Source organism: Notothenia rossii (genome assembly GCF_949606895.1).
Source record: "Notothenia rossii genome assembly, chromosome: 5".
NCBI lineage: Eukaryota > Metazoa > Chordata > Actinopteri > Perciformes > Nototheniidae > Notothenia > Notothenia rossii.
In genome coordinates this window covers 10,227,035-10,243,203 of record NC_136903.1, presented here as the reverse complement: position 1 = coordinate 10,243,203, position 16,169 = coordinate 10,227,035, and the positions used below count along the sequence as shown (strand labels likewise).

General features: G+C 40.4%; 1 protein-coding gene across 1 annotated transcript; it reads right to left on the bottom strand.

Moving 5' to 3' along the window:
* Window positions 1-1,546: 1,546 nt before the first annotated feature.
* LOC307039657 (phosphatidylserine synthase 2-like) lies at window positions 1,547-15,972 on the bottom strand. The gene is made up of 4 exons (XM_079681920.1): window positions 15,740-15,972; window positions 14,657-15,011; window positions 5,750-5,851; window positions 1,547-3,402 (listed from the first exon to the last, which is right to left on the bottom strand). Exons 2-4 carry the CDS (start codon window positions 14,893-14,895, stop codon window positions 3,294-3,296), a joined length of 450 nt encoding a protein of 149 aa, XP_079538046.1. The 5' UTR covers window positions 14,896-15,011; window positions 15,740-15,972; the 3' UTR covers window positions 1,547-3,293.
* Window positions 15,973-16,169: the final 197 nt, after the last annotated feature.

The window sequence follows — 16,169 nt, the reverse complement described above, 5'->3', positions numbered from 1 at the left end:
TTAATGGATGTAATTAAAGCCCACAGCCATCATAGCCAACCCATAATACATGACCTACAAAAGGATTAAATTACAAGTCATTATTCTACAGTAGTCGTTTCTTGTGCGATGTGTGGGCTGTTACACTCCCAGCAGGTGATCCACCCGGAGTTGCAGGGTGTAAATCTTAAAGTCCCTCTGGAGCTTCAGCAGAACAGCACCCAGGCGAAAAACAACTCTAACTACTTGGTTGCCTCGCAGGTCAGGGAGCATGACGCAGTCTCTCCACACACACACAGAAACAAAAAACCCTTCTGTTCACCAAAAGGGAGGGGGGACGAGGGCAGAAGTAAGGCAACAGCCCAGATTCTTGCCGGGCTACTTCAACGAACAACATTCAGAGTGCGTCTCCATCTGACTTCCACACCCTGCTATCTTCCTTCCTTATTTTCCCTCTGGAGCTATTGGGAAACATGTTGATGACCTAAATAACAAACTACTCTCGTGAACTGCACTTATATAAATAGAAGCATCCCTTTATAGTTTAGCAGATTAAAAAAAGAGGCACATAGTGTCACAGTCTGAAAAAATACTCTCCAATCCCAAAAATGCTTTGACACATTATCCATGTCACCACCAATATTCACGAAAACTTTAAAACAACACTGACGCTCTAAAAAAAAAAATTAAAATCAGCTGAAACACCTTGTAAATTGTAGTTTCATGTCCCTCTTTCTGCATTTAAAAAGCAGTTCACTGAACTCTTGGAGTAAGTGTTTATTAAGTGTGAGAATGCTCCATTAACACCATGTTAAAAAAAGATTGATTGAGCACTGAAGTCCTTGACTTATATTACTGCTCTAAGCCAGGAGGGACGTCAACAAAATGTGATTAAGATGTTCATCAAGTGCGTTTCATTTCTTCTCTAGGGGATTTGAACCTATCCTATGCCAGGAAAACACCCCCCCTTTCTTGCATTTACTCATATGCCTCCTTAATGTTGACAATCACATTAAGCAAGCCATAGTGTGTATTGATTTCCAGCACTCAGAGGATTTTATCAGCCAACATGAGACTCTGAATTGTTGGTATTGATTTATTTAGAGGCAACTGCTCTTAGGTACCCCTCTACACAGGAAGGTAATGGAGTTATCGATAATACACATCATAATGTCCGACAGCACAGGGGCTTCTTTTGGTAACAGCATGCTGCATACACAGTGTACAGTTCTTGTTTATTACTGTAATGGCAGATGTATTTTCAATATGTCAGTTTGTAAATGTGTGTTTTAAAGTTAAAAAGGCTGTTAATAGATGGGTTTTGACCTTTCCCATTATGTAATTCATTCTTAATCTTGGCATGCCTTGCACCGTTCTGTATATTATTTAAAACTGAAGAATAATGCATTGGTGTAACTGATATACATGTCATGAAGATGATTTAATAGTGTCATAAAAGGGTAAATCATGTTTGGACTGTGCCATTCTTTGATTTCAGATTCAGATGGTATGTCAAATGCTTTCAATGCTCACTTCAAAAAGGCTGGTCACATTTTTGATGAGCAAAGTCATGACCCTCTGCTTGGTCGTACTCACAGCCCTAGTCAAGAGATGAACTCCCCTGTTTTTGATTTAGCTTATTTCTCGGTCTCTGAAGTCTTACAGGGTTTGCACTCAATTGATCCTAAAAAGTCTGCCAGGCCTGACGGCCTCGACCCGTTCTTTTTCAAAATTGCAGCTCAGATTATAGCACAACCAGTAACTGATATTTTTAATCTCTCCCTGTCCACTCACACACTGCCAGCTGTGTGGAAGCAAGCTCTGGTATCGCCCCTCTTGAAAGCTGGTGATCCCACTGAGTTGAATAACTATCGTCCTATCTCAAATCTTTCTGTGTTATCAAAGATTCTTGAGTCCCTAGTTTCTACTCAGCTAAAACTTCTTTTTTAAATTCACACAACATCCTTAACCCTATGCAATCTGGATTCAGAACAAAGCACATCACTGTGACTGCCAGTCTGAAAGTCTTAGATAATATTAAGGCTGCTTTGGATAAAAAAATCTGTTTGTGTTGCATTGTTTATTGACCTAGCCAAAGCATTGGACACTGTAGATCACCACATTATGTCTAATGTTATGTTGGTGTCTTGTTTCGGTCATAATGCCATTTGCTGGTTTCAGAGTTATCTAACCGACCGTACTCAATGCGTCAGGCTGGGTAGTACCGTCTCTGACCCTGTCACCTTGGAGAAGGGAGTTCCACAGGGCTCTATTTTGGGGCCCTTGCTCTTTTTATTATATGTAAACAATATTTGTAATCAGATGCAATTTTCTACCTATCATATGTATGCTGATGACACTATTGTATACTCATGTGCTTCTTCTCTGGATATGGCCGTTTCCAATTTAAAAATCGGATTTTATCAAAACTGCTATTGAACAGTAAGAAAACCAAAGCAATGCTTTTTGCTCAAAAGTCAGCGTCCTTTTGCCTCTCCATTGACACCCTTGATGTCGATACCTACAAATATCTGGGATTTTGGTTGGACAGTAATCTGAACTTCAAACATCATATTGAAGTTCTAACAAAGAAATTGAAATTCACTCTTGGTTTCCTTTACAGACTTAAATGTTGTTTTTCAAGTTCATCCCGTAAAAGGTTGGTCTCTGGCTTATTCCTGTTCCAGCTGGACTACGGTGATACCATTTATAGATTTGCCTGTCCCACTGTTTTGGCCAAACTTGACCCACTCTACCATGCTGCACTGCGTTATATATCAAATGCACCCTATAGGACTCATCATTGCACACTGTATAGCCTAACTGGATGGTCCTCACTTACTATGCGTAGGATGCAGCATTGGTTCTTATTAATGTATAAAGCCATTTTAGGTAAGCTTCCACTGTACATATGTGTCAGATTTGTTCCAGTTTGTGACTCTTACAACCTCGGACCCAGTGCCTGGATACGGTTCCAGGTTCCTGCTGTGCGGACTGAGGCTGGAAAAAGGAGTCTTTTTTATTATGGTCCTTGGTCTTGGAATGACCTTCAATCACGCCTCAAACGGAGGGCACTTCTCTCAATACTCAGTTGAAGTTGTCTGAGGTCCTTACCACCAGCTGCTCTTGCAGTAATAAGTAGTGTACCTTTCTTACTGTCCAAATGTGCACAATGTAGTGACTGCTTTTTCGTCTTTTGTTTTCTTAGTTATGTTCTCTGTATTTTATATGTTATGTGTTATGTGCAACGTTGCTGCCTTCTTGGCCAGGTCAGCATTGTAAATGAGATTTTATCTTAATGCTTTTTTATCTGGTTAAATAAAGGTTAAATAATTCTCACCTGGATGTGGTCTGGTGAACGGCCCATCTTTCGCTTGCGTCACTCCAAAACAAAGAAACACCAGGATGCTTGCCACAATTCCTCTTCAGGCCCAAAAAAAAGAAACACAAAAACATGCAATTTAAAGTTGTGTTATACAATACTATATTACTATGAACAAAACCACAAACTGATTAACTAGAACACTGAGAAAAACCTGTCTTTCCTATAACTACAATTGATGCGTTTCCCTACTGTAATGACCGAAAACCATAGATTTGATTGTATTTATTTAATTGATTTATCTCCCAGCTTTACATTATAGTCAAAATAAATACATTGTGTAATGAATATAGGAAAAACACAATACTGTAAAGTTACGGGAAACATAGAACTAAGCTAGCCAGAGATATGCTGGAAAAGTGGCAATGAAGATTTAATACAATAAGAGATTCAAGAAGATAAAAAATATATTGTAGAACAGTGGATGGTGGCTTCTACTTTATACTGACCCTAAAAGTGATGTTGGAGCAGCTGATAACAGCGCAGACTATTAAAAGGAACCCAGCTTTCTGTTTGAACTAAACTACATTTGCATTAAAAGTTGTAGATTATAAAAATGAATCTAAGGGATTATAATGACTATTTTGTCAACGTACTGTACAACTAGTTCTATGGGATCTGTTAAACAGATATTTTTCTGTAGTGAAGAAGCTCTCGGGTATTTATCCTGACAAGCTGGACTGTGCTGACTGCAGCAAATCCTGTTAAGAACCATCCCCTAATCCCTCAATAACACCAACATACAAACAAACTGTCAGAAACACACTTATCATGTATGCAGTTTGCTTGTGCTTTTCATGCCTTATAAATAAACGCCCACACAAAGAGAAGCTATTGCTTAAAGCAAATTTTTAAAATCTGAAAGCTGTTCATTTCAAGCAACTTGTTCTTTCTTTTAGTTCACTCGAGGTCATTAAACAAAGATAGCAGCTTCTTCTTGCAACAATCAAAACTCTTATCAGAGCCAAGTTGTGAGTTGTTGGAAAAGAGAAACTCTGAAGGATGTTATCAGACCAGCGTGAAAGATATGTAAACTCGTGACTGACATGATGAAGGTGAGCTGCCGAAAGTAAACAAATTCAATCAGTTAAAAAAAAGTTTCTTTATGTTTACATGTGGGATGTTATCAATACCACTTCAAAAAGAGGCACAATGAGTGGTATTACAACACTATAGGCACTTCTTCTGTCCAAAATAGTTAGTCAATTTTAACGCCATGTTGTTATTTTCTAGAAGAATCTTTGCATGACTTCAATTTTGAAGTCATGCAAAGTTGAACTTTAACACACAATCTGAGTCTGTAAACAATTGCACAACAACTTGAAGGTGGAGGGAACAGAGAGAAACATCTTGTTCAAAATAAAAAACCAGCCGGCTAATTTGATAAAACACTGCGTAGTAGAATGAGAAGCAACAGCAGTACAGTTTTCCTCTTCATTTCATAACGTCACAAACAAAACCAGCCACTTTGCTGTTTTTGACTTCTGACACACTGAAGGGTAGACAGTGCAACACCTAAGTCAGTTTAATGAAACAGTGACCTGATATCTCTGACATTCCTTTCCATGGCCACCAGGGTTTGGTTTTTCTGTGAAAAAATGTGGCCTTGAAAGAGAGCCAGCTGGGTTCAAAGGGAGAGCTTCGGAGGAGGGCAGTGGTTCATTCTGCACCCCACCCACATTGGTGTGGCTCTGGGTTCATGCCAAACGGTGCTAAACAAGATTAACATTGTGGTTCTTATTGGCTGGTTTGTTATGGGACCTATTCATCAGGGTTTTAATCTGACATGATCCACAAAAGATTGACTAACACTCAAACTGTTGCCTTTGTACTTTACCGACATACAGTTATATCAAATAAGAAAAAAGGAGCGGTGTTCAATGTCTGATTGAAATATTACAAAATGCAGATGGCGATTGGGTTAAAGCTATAATCTGGCATACACATATTTTCTTTCTTTAGATTAATGGATTTGTATGCCTGGTCATTAATCAATAAAGTTATATTGATAATAATAATAATAATAATAATAATAATAATATAATAAATGTAACCACATCCAAATATGGATGTTTTTTACATTGATATGAAACTTTAAATATCTCTACATTTATTTACATTGAGATGAATCCGACCCAATACAGGGAAGGGAAACAAATCCAAATGTAAACCCAGGATGACGAAACATTTAAAAGACAAAAATACAATTAAAGTTATATATTTTCGATGCTGATCACTAATAAAGTTTCCTCTCAAGATAAACTGCTGTTTAACTTCAGTCCCATCAAAAGGCCTCAGTGGATGAGGTGGACTGTATGAGTGCAGCCGGATGGTTCCTGCAGGGTTTTGGCTTTGGCAGGGTTTTTAGGAAGTGACGAGCCCACTGACCTCTTAGTGTTGTAGGCCGTGTCCTGGGGCGTCTCCTCCAACAGCGTGACGTAGACCAGAGCGCAGGTCAAGATGAACAGCACCGTCACAGTGTGGGCTCGCCTGCAGAGACAGAGAGACAGAAGGAACAGACAGAGGGATATTAATAACACGTGCCAAGAGGAAAAAGCTGCTGGAGTGAAAAACCCTGTCTGATTATTATTATTATTATTTGAGGTCACACAGGAAAACGGATAGCAATATTAAAGAGGACGTATAATGTTAAGTTTCAGGTTTTCATAAATTGTAGGCCCCTTTAATACACTGTAACAATCAAAACAGATTGTTGCTCATTAAAAACAAAGGATTGTAAAGATCCTTAGCGTGAGTGTGGAAAATCTTTGTGTCTAATAGCCAGAAGACTATATAATGAAGGAAGTCGAGATGAGAGAAAACAGATGTCTGGTCAGAAACTGGGTTACTTCAGCGGAAAATTGTTAAAAAGAGGGTGTGTGTCGCAAACAAAATGGATTTTACGAGTGAGTTCAATGTTTTCTATCACTTAAATGGAGCAATAGATGTCAACAAATAAACTAGACTTCAGCAGGGTCTGTTAAAACTTGCGAAATGTTTTTGTATTTGAACTTGAGTTTAAAAGCGATAAGCGTACATCTCCCATATCACCCGGCGGCAGGAAACAACCCTTAGCCTTAGTCGTACGACAGTTAGACACTACAGAAAATCACAGATCCTACATACATGCTGTAGCGGCCAAAATCATATAGAAATAAAACAGATAATTCACTTAAAATAATACAGCCGCTGAGGCACTAGTTAGCAGATCTTACGCAGGGCAATGATCATCCAAGTCCAGACTAGAACCTCCATTTGTGCATTTTATTCCAATAACAAAGCACAATGAACAGGTTTCCTCTATCTCTTTTCCTATGGCTTTCCTTTGTGTGACTTGAAACACCCTGGTAAAAAAACGTTTGCCTACTAGTGCTCCCAGGAGAGACAGGTGGTGGCTCGCACCACCACCTGTCTCCAATATATACAATTACACCAGGTGCTCTAATCACCCAGTGCCCAAACATGCCTTCAAAAATAAAAGCATAGAAACTACTTTAACTTATGACACTAACTAAGAATACATTTACTATAAACAGCAAGAGAATAAATGTTAAACTATTAAATAATATAAAGAGATATATAGCTCCAACACATGCTATAACGTTGTATTAGTCCACAAACTGATATGAGCCACAATCAGTATGTATATAGTATGTAATGGCCTACACCAGGAATTCTCAAAAATAGAAATTGGGATAAGCCATTGAATGGTCTTTGGCAGACAGACAGGGACATGCAAAATACTGAATAGAGCAGTAGAGTTATATTGATGTTTTATACTATGCTTGGATGGATCGGACAGTATTTATTGGCGTCCAAGGTTGTGTTCAGGGTCGATTGAAGCCCTTCTGAACATTTGACCTTGTGCCTGTTCTGTGTTTGTTTGCTCAGGGTTCCCCAGCTGTTGGAAGCGCTCCATGCATATCAGTTTGAACACCGACACCAAACAGCATTGTGAGCCAGTGACCTGCCCATGAACCACAAAGCTCACTGAGCAATAAATAACCACCGGCCAGCAGTGTCAATTAACCTAATGAGATGACAAGTATCGGGCATTAATGAGTATTGCGACCAGTCCTGCTTTATGTAAAGCGGATTATAAAGCAATTTGGCTTTGATTGCAGCAGCATGTTGCGGGTACAGAGCACATTCCCTCTGAATTGTTGCTGAACTTTAGTGTTTGGTCCCACTATCAGAGATGGGGTCATTACTAAAAAAAAGTAATATATTACATATTACATAAAAAAAAAATATATATATCACTACTACTTTGTTATTCTCTACATAAAGTAACTCGTTACTTTACTCGTTACTTTACTCGCAGGGCCGGCCCGCCCCTCCCTACAGGCAGATCACGCAGACTGCGGTGCACCTACAGTGTAAGTGCGCCACAGTTTTGCCTCTGCGAGACTCCACTTGCACCCCCAATTACTATTGCATTAAGGAACACACAAGTCTTTCTTTTGATATGCTCTTTAATAAAATAGGCGACCAGCCTACCACAACAAGCTAACAGTCTGTGAAACAGTAAAGACACTAATTAATGAAACCAGTTCAAGACGCATTATTCTTATTCTTATCATTCTTTATGAGCGCAGTAACGGTAAGGTATCTAATTACTTATTTATTTAGTTTTCCATAACTTAGTAACAGAGATAGTCAAACTAAAGTGGTAGAGACATGGCAGAATTCCTACAATGAAGCGGGACATTGAACTGTTCACCCGTGAGAGGGCAATCAAGAAAAGAGAGCGAGGGCCCCGTTGAGGGAGTTTACAGATGAAAAGACTCAGCCATGTTTATGCAGCGCTGCACGTGGAGATGTGGACGGGCAAATCGCGCAGATTATGTAGGCCTACATGTATACAAACCTGCGGTGGAAACCCCTCGTTTGTCAGTGAGTGTGATTATTTTATAAAAGTAATGAAGTAACGCGTGTCGGGGCAATGTTAGTAACTGTAGTGTGATTATTGAATTATAAAAGTAATGCGTTACACTACTCCTTTACCAACAAAAGTAATATTATTATTATTACATTATTGTTACACCCAACTCTGCCCACTATACAGTATAACAAGCACATATTCATTAAGCTACACATCTATCCAACTTGTCAGTGTCTTGTCGGAAAAGGGTAATGATTACAATAGTGTCAAACAGCGTTTCCGCCAGGGGGGCGTCTTGCCGTCATTTGACGCCATTATTCAGCTCGAGATCGAGAGTTTTCATCGCTTGAAATGACGAAAAGGACATCCCTCTGTTGGAGGGGCAAAGGAGTCTGCTGGGATTCTTTTCGCCGCCAGCAAAGCGTGTTCCTGAGACGGAAATGTTACTACCGGCGAGCCTTGATGGGGGGGTGCTAGTGGAGCACGCGCGAGAACTGCGAGCGCCGGAGCCTCGCAGCGGCGAAACTGAGGCTCTGTGGTAAAGTGAAGAGCCGTTTAGGAGCCGAAAGAGCCGGCTCTTCTTAGTGAGCTGAGCCAAATGATCCGGCTCACTAAAAAGAGACGGAATTCCCATCACTAATATGTAAAGAGATAGTATCTATAAAAGGGACGGCTCAATTCAAAATTCAAGTCAAGTGACACGACGTGACGTTACACCCACCCCCCGCTCTCGGGGTGGACGCCCTCTCAGCCCTGGTCTGGCGGAAACACTGGTGTCAAAGTATGTCTTGTAATTTTTTAACCGCAATCTTCGCAAAATCTGTGATAAGCTAAAATTTAAATTGACAAAATCAGGGATGACGCTATCTTGGTCAGGCTCTGCTAAAGACACAGAGATAGAGCGAAAAGTGGGGTTCCCTGCAAGGCCTCAATTGGTTTAGCATCAAGTTTTAATAATTTATAGATTACCTTTTTTAAGTAAAATGCATTGCTAACTTCTTTGGAGGCATCAGTATGTTAGTTGTGTCCATGATGTTGAGCGGGTGTGTGGTTGGGAAATAGATAATAAGATAATGAAAGAGTGTGTGTGATGGTGAGTAGGATTATTGGTCGTCAGCTGGCTGAAAACACAATAACATTTGGAGGCCTGACACAGCAGCTGACCATAAACCGTGAACACGTTTTTTTTAGAACAAATTTTACCGATGCATAACACCAAAGCCTTTCCCTGCTTAGTGACATTTGCTTAACACAGCCATCCTCCAAAGATTTCATCATGAAGAAGAAATACTTTGTCCATGTTTACTGTCATTAGGGAAAATGTCACCAGGTGCAACGGGTGTGTCTAGGGATGTCCCGATCACCTTTTTTTGCTCCCGATCCGATTCCGATCATTTGATTTTGACAATTTGCCGATACCGATTTTTCCCGATCCGATCTTTATGCAATGCATTAAGAGAAAAAAAAGCATTCAAGTTGTCCCTTAAGGTTATTTTTTTATTTAAATTGGATATTCTATCCAACATGGATATAGCTTCTTTCTTTCACAGCAGCATTGGATCAGTTCAGTTGTGCAGCATTGGATCAAATCAAAATAAAGCTTTCAGTACTCGTTAGCTTACTGCTACAATTAGACACTCCGCCCTGCCCACTCTGTTGCCAGATTTGAGAGAAATAAGCAACCAGGTCTATGAAAACAAGCCCCAAAGAAGCAACACATACATGATGTTCTGTCATTTGAAACCAAAACTAAGGCCTCAGGATGACTTTAAGACTTGAACATGTTCATTTTAGTTTTGTAACATTATATACAACATTTAAAAAAAAAGTATTTTATAAAATAAATTAAAATAAAATAAAAATCCCGATCCCCGATTTTTTTTCTCACGATTCCGATCTTTTCAAAATCACGTGATCGGCTCCGATCCCCAATCACGTGATCGGATCAGGACATCTCTAGGTGTGTCTGTTGTATATGGGTTTTCGTATTTATTAATGTCAGCGGGAACAGAGGCATGAGCTATTTCAGAATGTAGCTATAAACACAGTTGTCTCTTCAGGCGACTTAAATGATAGGGTTAAAGCACTATATATACCCGTTTCACAATACAGCATGGTATGGAAATTGATGGTTACCCTACCATTTGCTTTGACACTATTGAAGACAACTGAAATAAGTGGGTGTGTTTGTTAAAAGCACAGACAGGAGCAGTGCATCCATCTACTGTTTGTTGTTAATAGTTTATAAATCACAACATTATTTGAAAAACTCACAGTTGATATTATTTTTCATTAACTATAGAATGCTATAGTGCTGTTAACATGTCAACTTAATTAAATCATATCACCTATTATGGCTAGATGCTATAATTTCATCAGGTTTACAATAAGATTATTATAATAATGATGTTTATTACTTTAAGGGCCATAATTGATAATAAAAATAATCATGGTTATGGCACGATATCATCTCATATCATTTGTAACCCTATTAAGTAACAAAATAATAAATCACCAGCAGTTTTATTATTTAAGGATACTCAATCATACGATAAGCAATGGTTTAAAAAGACACTAATTTTATATTGAGCTTATTGCTGTCATGCATCAACCTAAAGAGCGCCAACCGCTCTCCATCTCGGGGTCTGAGTCACGGAGAAGGCACGCCAGGTATCGTTAGCAATTTATCCCAGATGAACCTCCTCATCCAATCAGTTTGTCAGGAGACACAGGGGAGGGCCTGGCTCCTCTCTCACCCAACGACCACTCACCACCACCGGGAGAGGAGAGGAGCGCACGACACCAGCCTGAGCTCAGAACCAGATTCACCCCTCAGGTGGAGGCTGAACATCCAGAGAAAACAAGCTACAGTCTAAGACGATGAGGGAAATTCTATCACTGGAAGACACAAAAAGGTTGGAGCTGGAACTGAATTCGTACAACGGTGATGGTTTAATTTGAAGCTTCATCGAGGAAGGGTACAAATAATGTTGGTATAAAAAGTGTTCATGCTGTGTGCCCGCAACTATTTCTGCTAATATCTCGCGGGGTCAGATTTTTTGACTGACTCTTAAACATATCTGCCAGAAGTCAAAACATGTCTAAACTCCGACCACCTTTCTGTTGGTCGCTTGCTAGCAGACCCTTCACGCTGTGGCAGAGCGAACAGGTACAGGCAGGGCCCATAGTGATAGCCCTATAGTTTAAATCTACTACCCACAAATAAACATATGGACATGAGTTACTGTTTTTTTTTAATTGTTAATGTATTTAGGAACCTATCCATGTGATTTTAAGTGGGGGTGGACCTCAAATCCTCTAGGGGGGTCCGGGGGCATGCTCCCCCAGTAAGCTTTTTTTTTACATTTGAGTTAAATGCATCAATCTGGTGCATTTTGAGGGGGAAATAAAGAGACTAGATCTATGGAAACACCAATATGAAACAGAACTGTATACATTTAAATAATCATAAAAACATGGCCATAACCAATAACATACAATTTTCCAATATGAAAAAACACTGACACCCTCAAATGGAAATATGTGTTTACATAAATGGTGATCAAACCGTTTGAGACCCACTGAGAACTTAGTCTATCTAAACACTCAGAGAGTCCTTTACCTCACCTGAGCTGAGGTTATCCCGAGCTTGAATGACACACAGAGACCAATCAAGGGCTTTGATTTATGATCTGTATGACAGTGGCCATGTCGGCAGGCCACATCATGTAGACAGCCAGTCACCCTGTGTGAGGCAGGCCACTTAACAGGCCAGGCCATCGGGAAACCCCCCGGTCCTCCCGATGGCCAGTCCGGGACTGGGTACAGGAGGCGTAGAGCGAGGGACCATTGTCCACAAGTTAATCGATCGCAGATGGCGTCGTGGTCGCGGATGGAAAAAAAATGGGTCGTGAAATATACTTGGGCGGCCGTTAATATACCTGGGCGGCCCGCCCAAATAAAGTCTATGTGCGGGAAACCCTATAGTGATTTGCTAAAGGTAAATCAGTGTGTACATTTACCAAGCTTAAAATGTGACATTATGTTATAAATGCTTGATTTTTTGTTTTATATATTTGAGCAGAGTATAATCTGTTTGTTATGATCTAAATGTGTTATAAATCACAGGTTCACTGGCCCTGTAACATAAATCCTGTTGTGAGTTTAGTTTTCTTTAAAGTGGCCGTACAACTATAACTTATGAGTTCTTGTCTGAAAAGTGAAAATGTATCAAAAAATACATAACACTTTTTAAACTTAACACTGTCAGCAGTGAAAATGCACAAAGCAGTGTCAGTAGAAACTAAAATGTGTGGGCAGCAAAGCTATTTAGGGAAACATCAAAAGTAGTGGGCCAGCACAAAATGTGGTTTCATCAGGCGGACTTCTAAGGATCTCTGAGCTATTCCTCTTTCCTCAGAAAGAAATATTCCCTCCACTCCAATCTGTGCTAATAAGGCAAGCTGCTTGACACATGATTATCTTCCTTAACAACCACAGGAAACTGACACCATCAACAAACTGTCCTTGGGTGTATCTGTGTAACACTTGGGAGACTCCCACGACACAGCCAATGTGCTTCTGTCCTGACCGCATGATAGGAAATGACCCTCAAACAACTCAGATCTACAGTTACTTCCTTTATTTCAATTGGGGATTTGTGGTTGGATAAACACTCTATCTTCACAGTTAAGCAAAGTCAAGTGTCCACTAGGGTTTCATTTGAGGTAGCGGGTAGCATTAGCGCATTTATAAAAAAGATTGACTGCCTAATGTGCATTTCTATGTCTTATGACAGATAGGGAGGAGGACTAAGATGCTACACATTATACATTTAATTGAATGTTCCCCTTTTACACACATGCAATCTCAGCCAGGTTGCCATGCAAATCCTGATTTGAACTTGACCAGAAGTTCACCAGCTACATTCTTCATTATCAATTACCTCAGACTGGGACTGCCAAGCAAACAGTAAGGCAGAAATTCTGAGCAGCATCATTCACATAGATAACGAGCAACAAAGGGCGTCTGTGGCTCAGTAGGTCACTGGTTTGATCCCCAGTCCCTGCAGTCAACATATTGATGTGTCCTTCCTTGGGCATGGTACTTAACCCCAATTGCTCCGAATGACTGTGCCATCTGTGTGTCAGTGTGTGAATGTATGTATAAACTGATGAGCAGATGCCGCACCTTGTTTGGTAGAATCTGCCTTCAGTGTGACCTAAAGATTGTCAATACTGTGTTTGCATTTTGCATCTTATTATTTGACTAAACAACCAATTGCAGTCTAATTTAACAACTCTGCATTCAACCATAACCATTATGTTTTACATATGTGTTGAAACACTTTCAATTTCAGAGTTTCAAGTATTTAGTCGACCTAATTGATATGCATATGATGGCTATACTGTATAATAGAAATCATTCTATACTGCAGGATGCTGGCCTACTTTCATATCCCGAATAGACCAAAGTATTTGAGCGTCTTTGTTCCTGTTAAAGCCTCCAGTAATATACTAACAGGAAACCTAGGAGGTAGAGGCGGTAACACAGTAATGAGGAATCCTCACTAATTGTTTCTCTCAGGGAACACCAGTCTCCTGTGTTGTCAACTATATTGGATAGCTTTGCAGATTCTTCCTGCCCTTTGCTTTCCACACAGAGGCACGGCTTTACACACAAAGCACAGATGAGACAGGCATACACTTACTCAGGCTTATATATTCTGCTCACGACAGGTTGATGGCCCATGGTGGCAGTATTTTCAGCAGGACTGCCGAACAGTATGTCACTTTTCCAGACTATCCTCGAGCCCACACATGGTAAAACCTGCATCCTGCACATGTCCCCGCACTTGTGTATGCATTTGTGTCAGTGCGGGTGAATACAGGACTCACTCCTCCTGTTGGCCGCATTGACAGAATACCTGTCTCCACTTCAAATCTGTCATGGATATCTTTCTGCTGAAGCTGCAGGCTAGGATATTGGCTATTGGCTTGTCGACAACAAGCTCTGCACTTGGATGTGCAATGTAAGCATCAATAACATCCTGGCAGGCAATACACCTTTATAACTAACACCTTGTGGATGCTTAGTAATTTCATTTGATCATTTTTATTTGAATAAGTTAAGATTTCATCTTGAACACAGACATGCTATTAAAAACACACAAGATTTAAGACAAGGTCACAGTATTTGGAAGGATTAACTGAGATCTCCTGGGCCTGCCTTTCAGTTCACCTTGAAAGCTATAATAAACCACTGCTGTCACCCCTTTTACTGCATGCACTGAGAATTAGAAGTACTCTCATGTAGCCACTGATCAAAACAAACCCCATCACCTCAGATGCTGCAGCAGCAGTGAGTATTTGACATTTTCTATTCCTGACATTGCCATAAAAAGCACTCACCAGAAAAAGGTGTTGGTCCCGTCGTCGTAGACTTCACAATCCACTCCACAGTTCCTCCAATTCATGCTCTCCCTGGAAGTCTGCTTCATCACATTAGCCTTGATGTGTGCGCTGTGATCCGGACAGCCCGGCTCCACCGCACCGTCGTTGACCTGCGCGGTGGCGGGGGCGGATGTGGCGCACTTGCCGGTGGAGCTCATGGCAGCCACGCCGCTTTTCCTCGACTCGGGCTTGGTCATGGCTTTTGACTGCCCCTCGGTGCTTTAAACTGAGTCTGTGCAGTGTGATTTATCCCTGGGCTGGGCTCCAGTGTACGGTTATCCGCGTTAGCCCCACCCACGAATCGGTCAGCATCCTGGGGAGGTTTGGAGATAATGAACGTTACTAAAACTAGGGAGGAGAATAAAACCTGAAAATCCTGCTGAACACCGCCCTGTATAGCCCAGTACAGTATGCATACAACATGTGAGTTAGCTTCTTCTGCTCTGCCACCGCCTACTTATTATAACCACGAATTTGTACAGAAAACTACCGAGGTAAGACTGTCATGTGTCAGCAATGGCGACCACTTTCTGACATAACGTGTTTTAATTGATGCGTTCAGGTGCTGAAACAGGTCACAGTAATGTCCACTCCTATTATTCTCGGTCACATGTATGGATTTCACTTCTCCTGCAATACTTACACATTGGTCTTCCAACATTCTCTTACACTATTTTATTTCTATTATTTCTTGCATTATTTATTTGTTTATAGTTTATGTCTTATATATATTTATGTTGCATTATTGGAGGAGCCCGGGACTTCTATTGCCATATTTACACAACCTACTGTGCATATGACATTAAGCCTCTGAACCTCCTGCACTGCCTTGATGTAAGACAGCTTTGCTAACCGTTAGCTCCATGTAGCCACCTATGTTTTGACTATGTGACCTTGCTAACTAAGCTAAGTTATGGAACAAGCTTTTCAACGATTAACCAACATATAACCATTATTAATCAAGGCTTTTTTTTTTACACATGCTTTGTTATAAACTGCCTTTGTGGAAGAAATCTTTACATTTAAACTAACATTACTTACCAGTTGAATTTAAGGGATTACTGACTGATCCGGAGGAGTTCAGTTAGTCAACGTAAGCTGCTAACGCTACATCAATACACACGTTTGAAATCCCGTGTTGTTAGTAAAAAGAAAAACACATTTCGCAGTAAACTGTGTCCCGCCTGGAGACTGGCTTTACTGAAGCAACAACAGACTCGATCCAGATAGATTTAGCTTCACTCCAGAGTCAGACACACATCATAATGGGCATGGCGTGTGTTTGGTGTCAAGCTAACGGCCGCAGCAATACCATATCCGGTTTATTATTTTCAAAATAAAAGCTGATCCGTTGGTGTGAGTTGAAAATTGTTTTAATTTGTAAGCACAATCTTGAACCCGGAAGTCTAACTCTTGTTACTTTTAACAATGTCGTTAATTTGATGTTCTGACTTTATGTGGCGCGTTAAAC

Coding starts and splice junctions, on each gene's coding strand:
- LOC307039657 (XM_079681920.1), bottom strand. CDS start 14,895: ATGACCAAGCCCGAGTCGAGGAAAAGCGGCGTGGCTGCCATGAGCTCC. Junction 5,852..14,656: donor GGGACCAACACCTTTTTCTG/GTGAGTGCTTTT, acceptor CTGTCTCTGCAG/GCGAGCCCACACTGTGACGG. Junction 3,403..5,749: donor ACGGCCTACAACACTAAGAG/GTCAGTGGGCTC, acceptor TTGGGCCTGAAG/AGGAATTGTGGCAAGCATCC.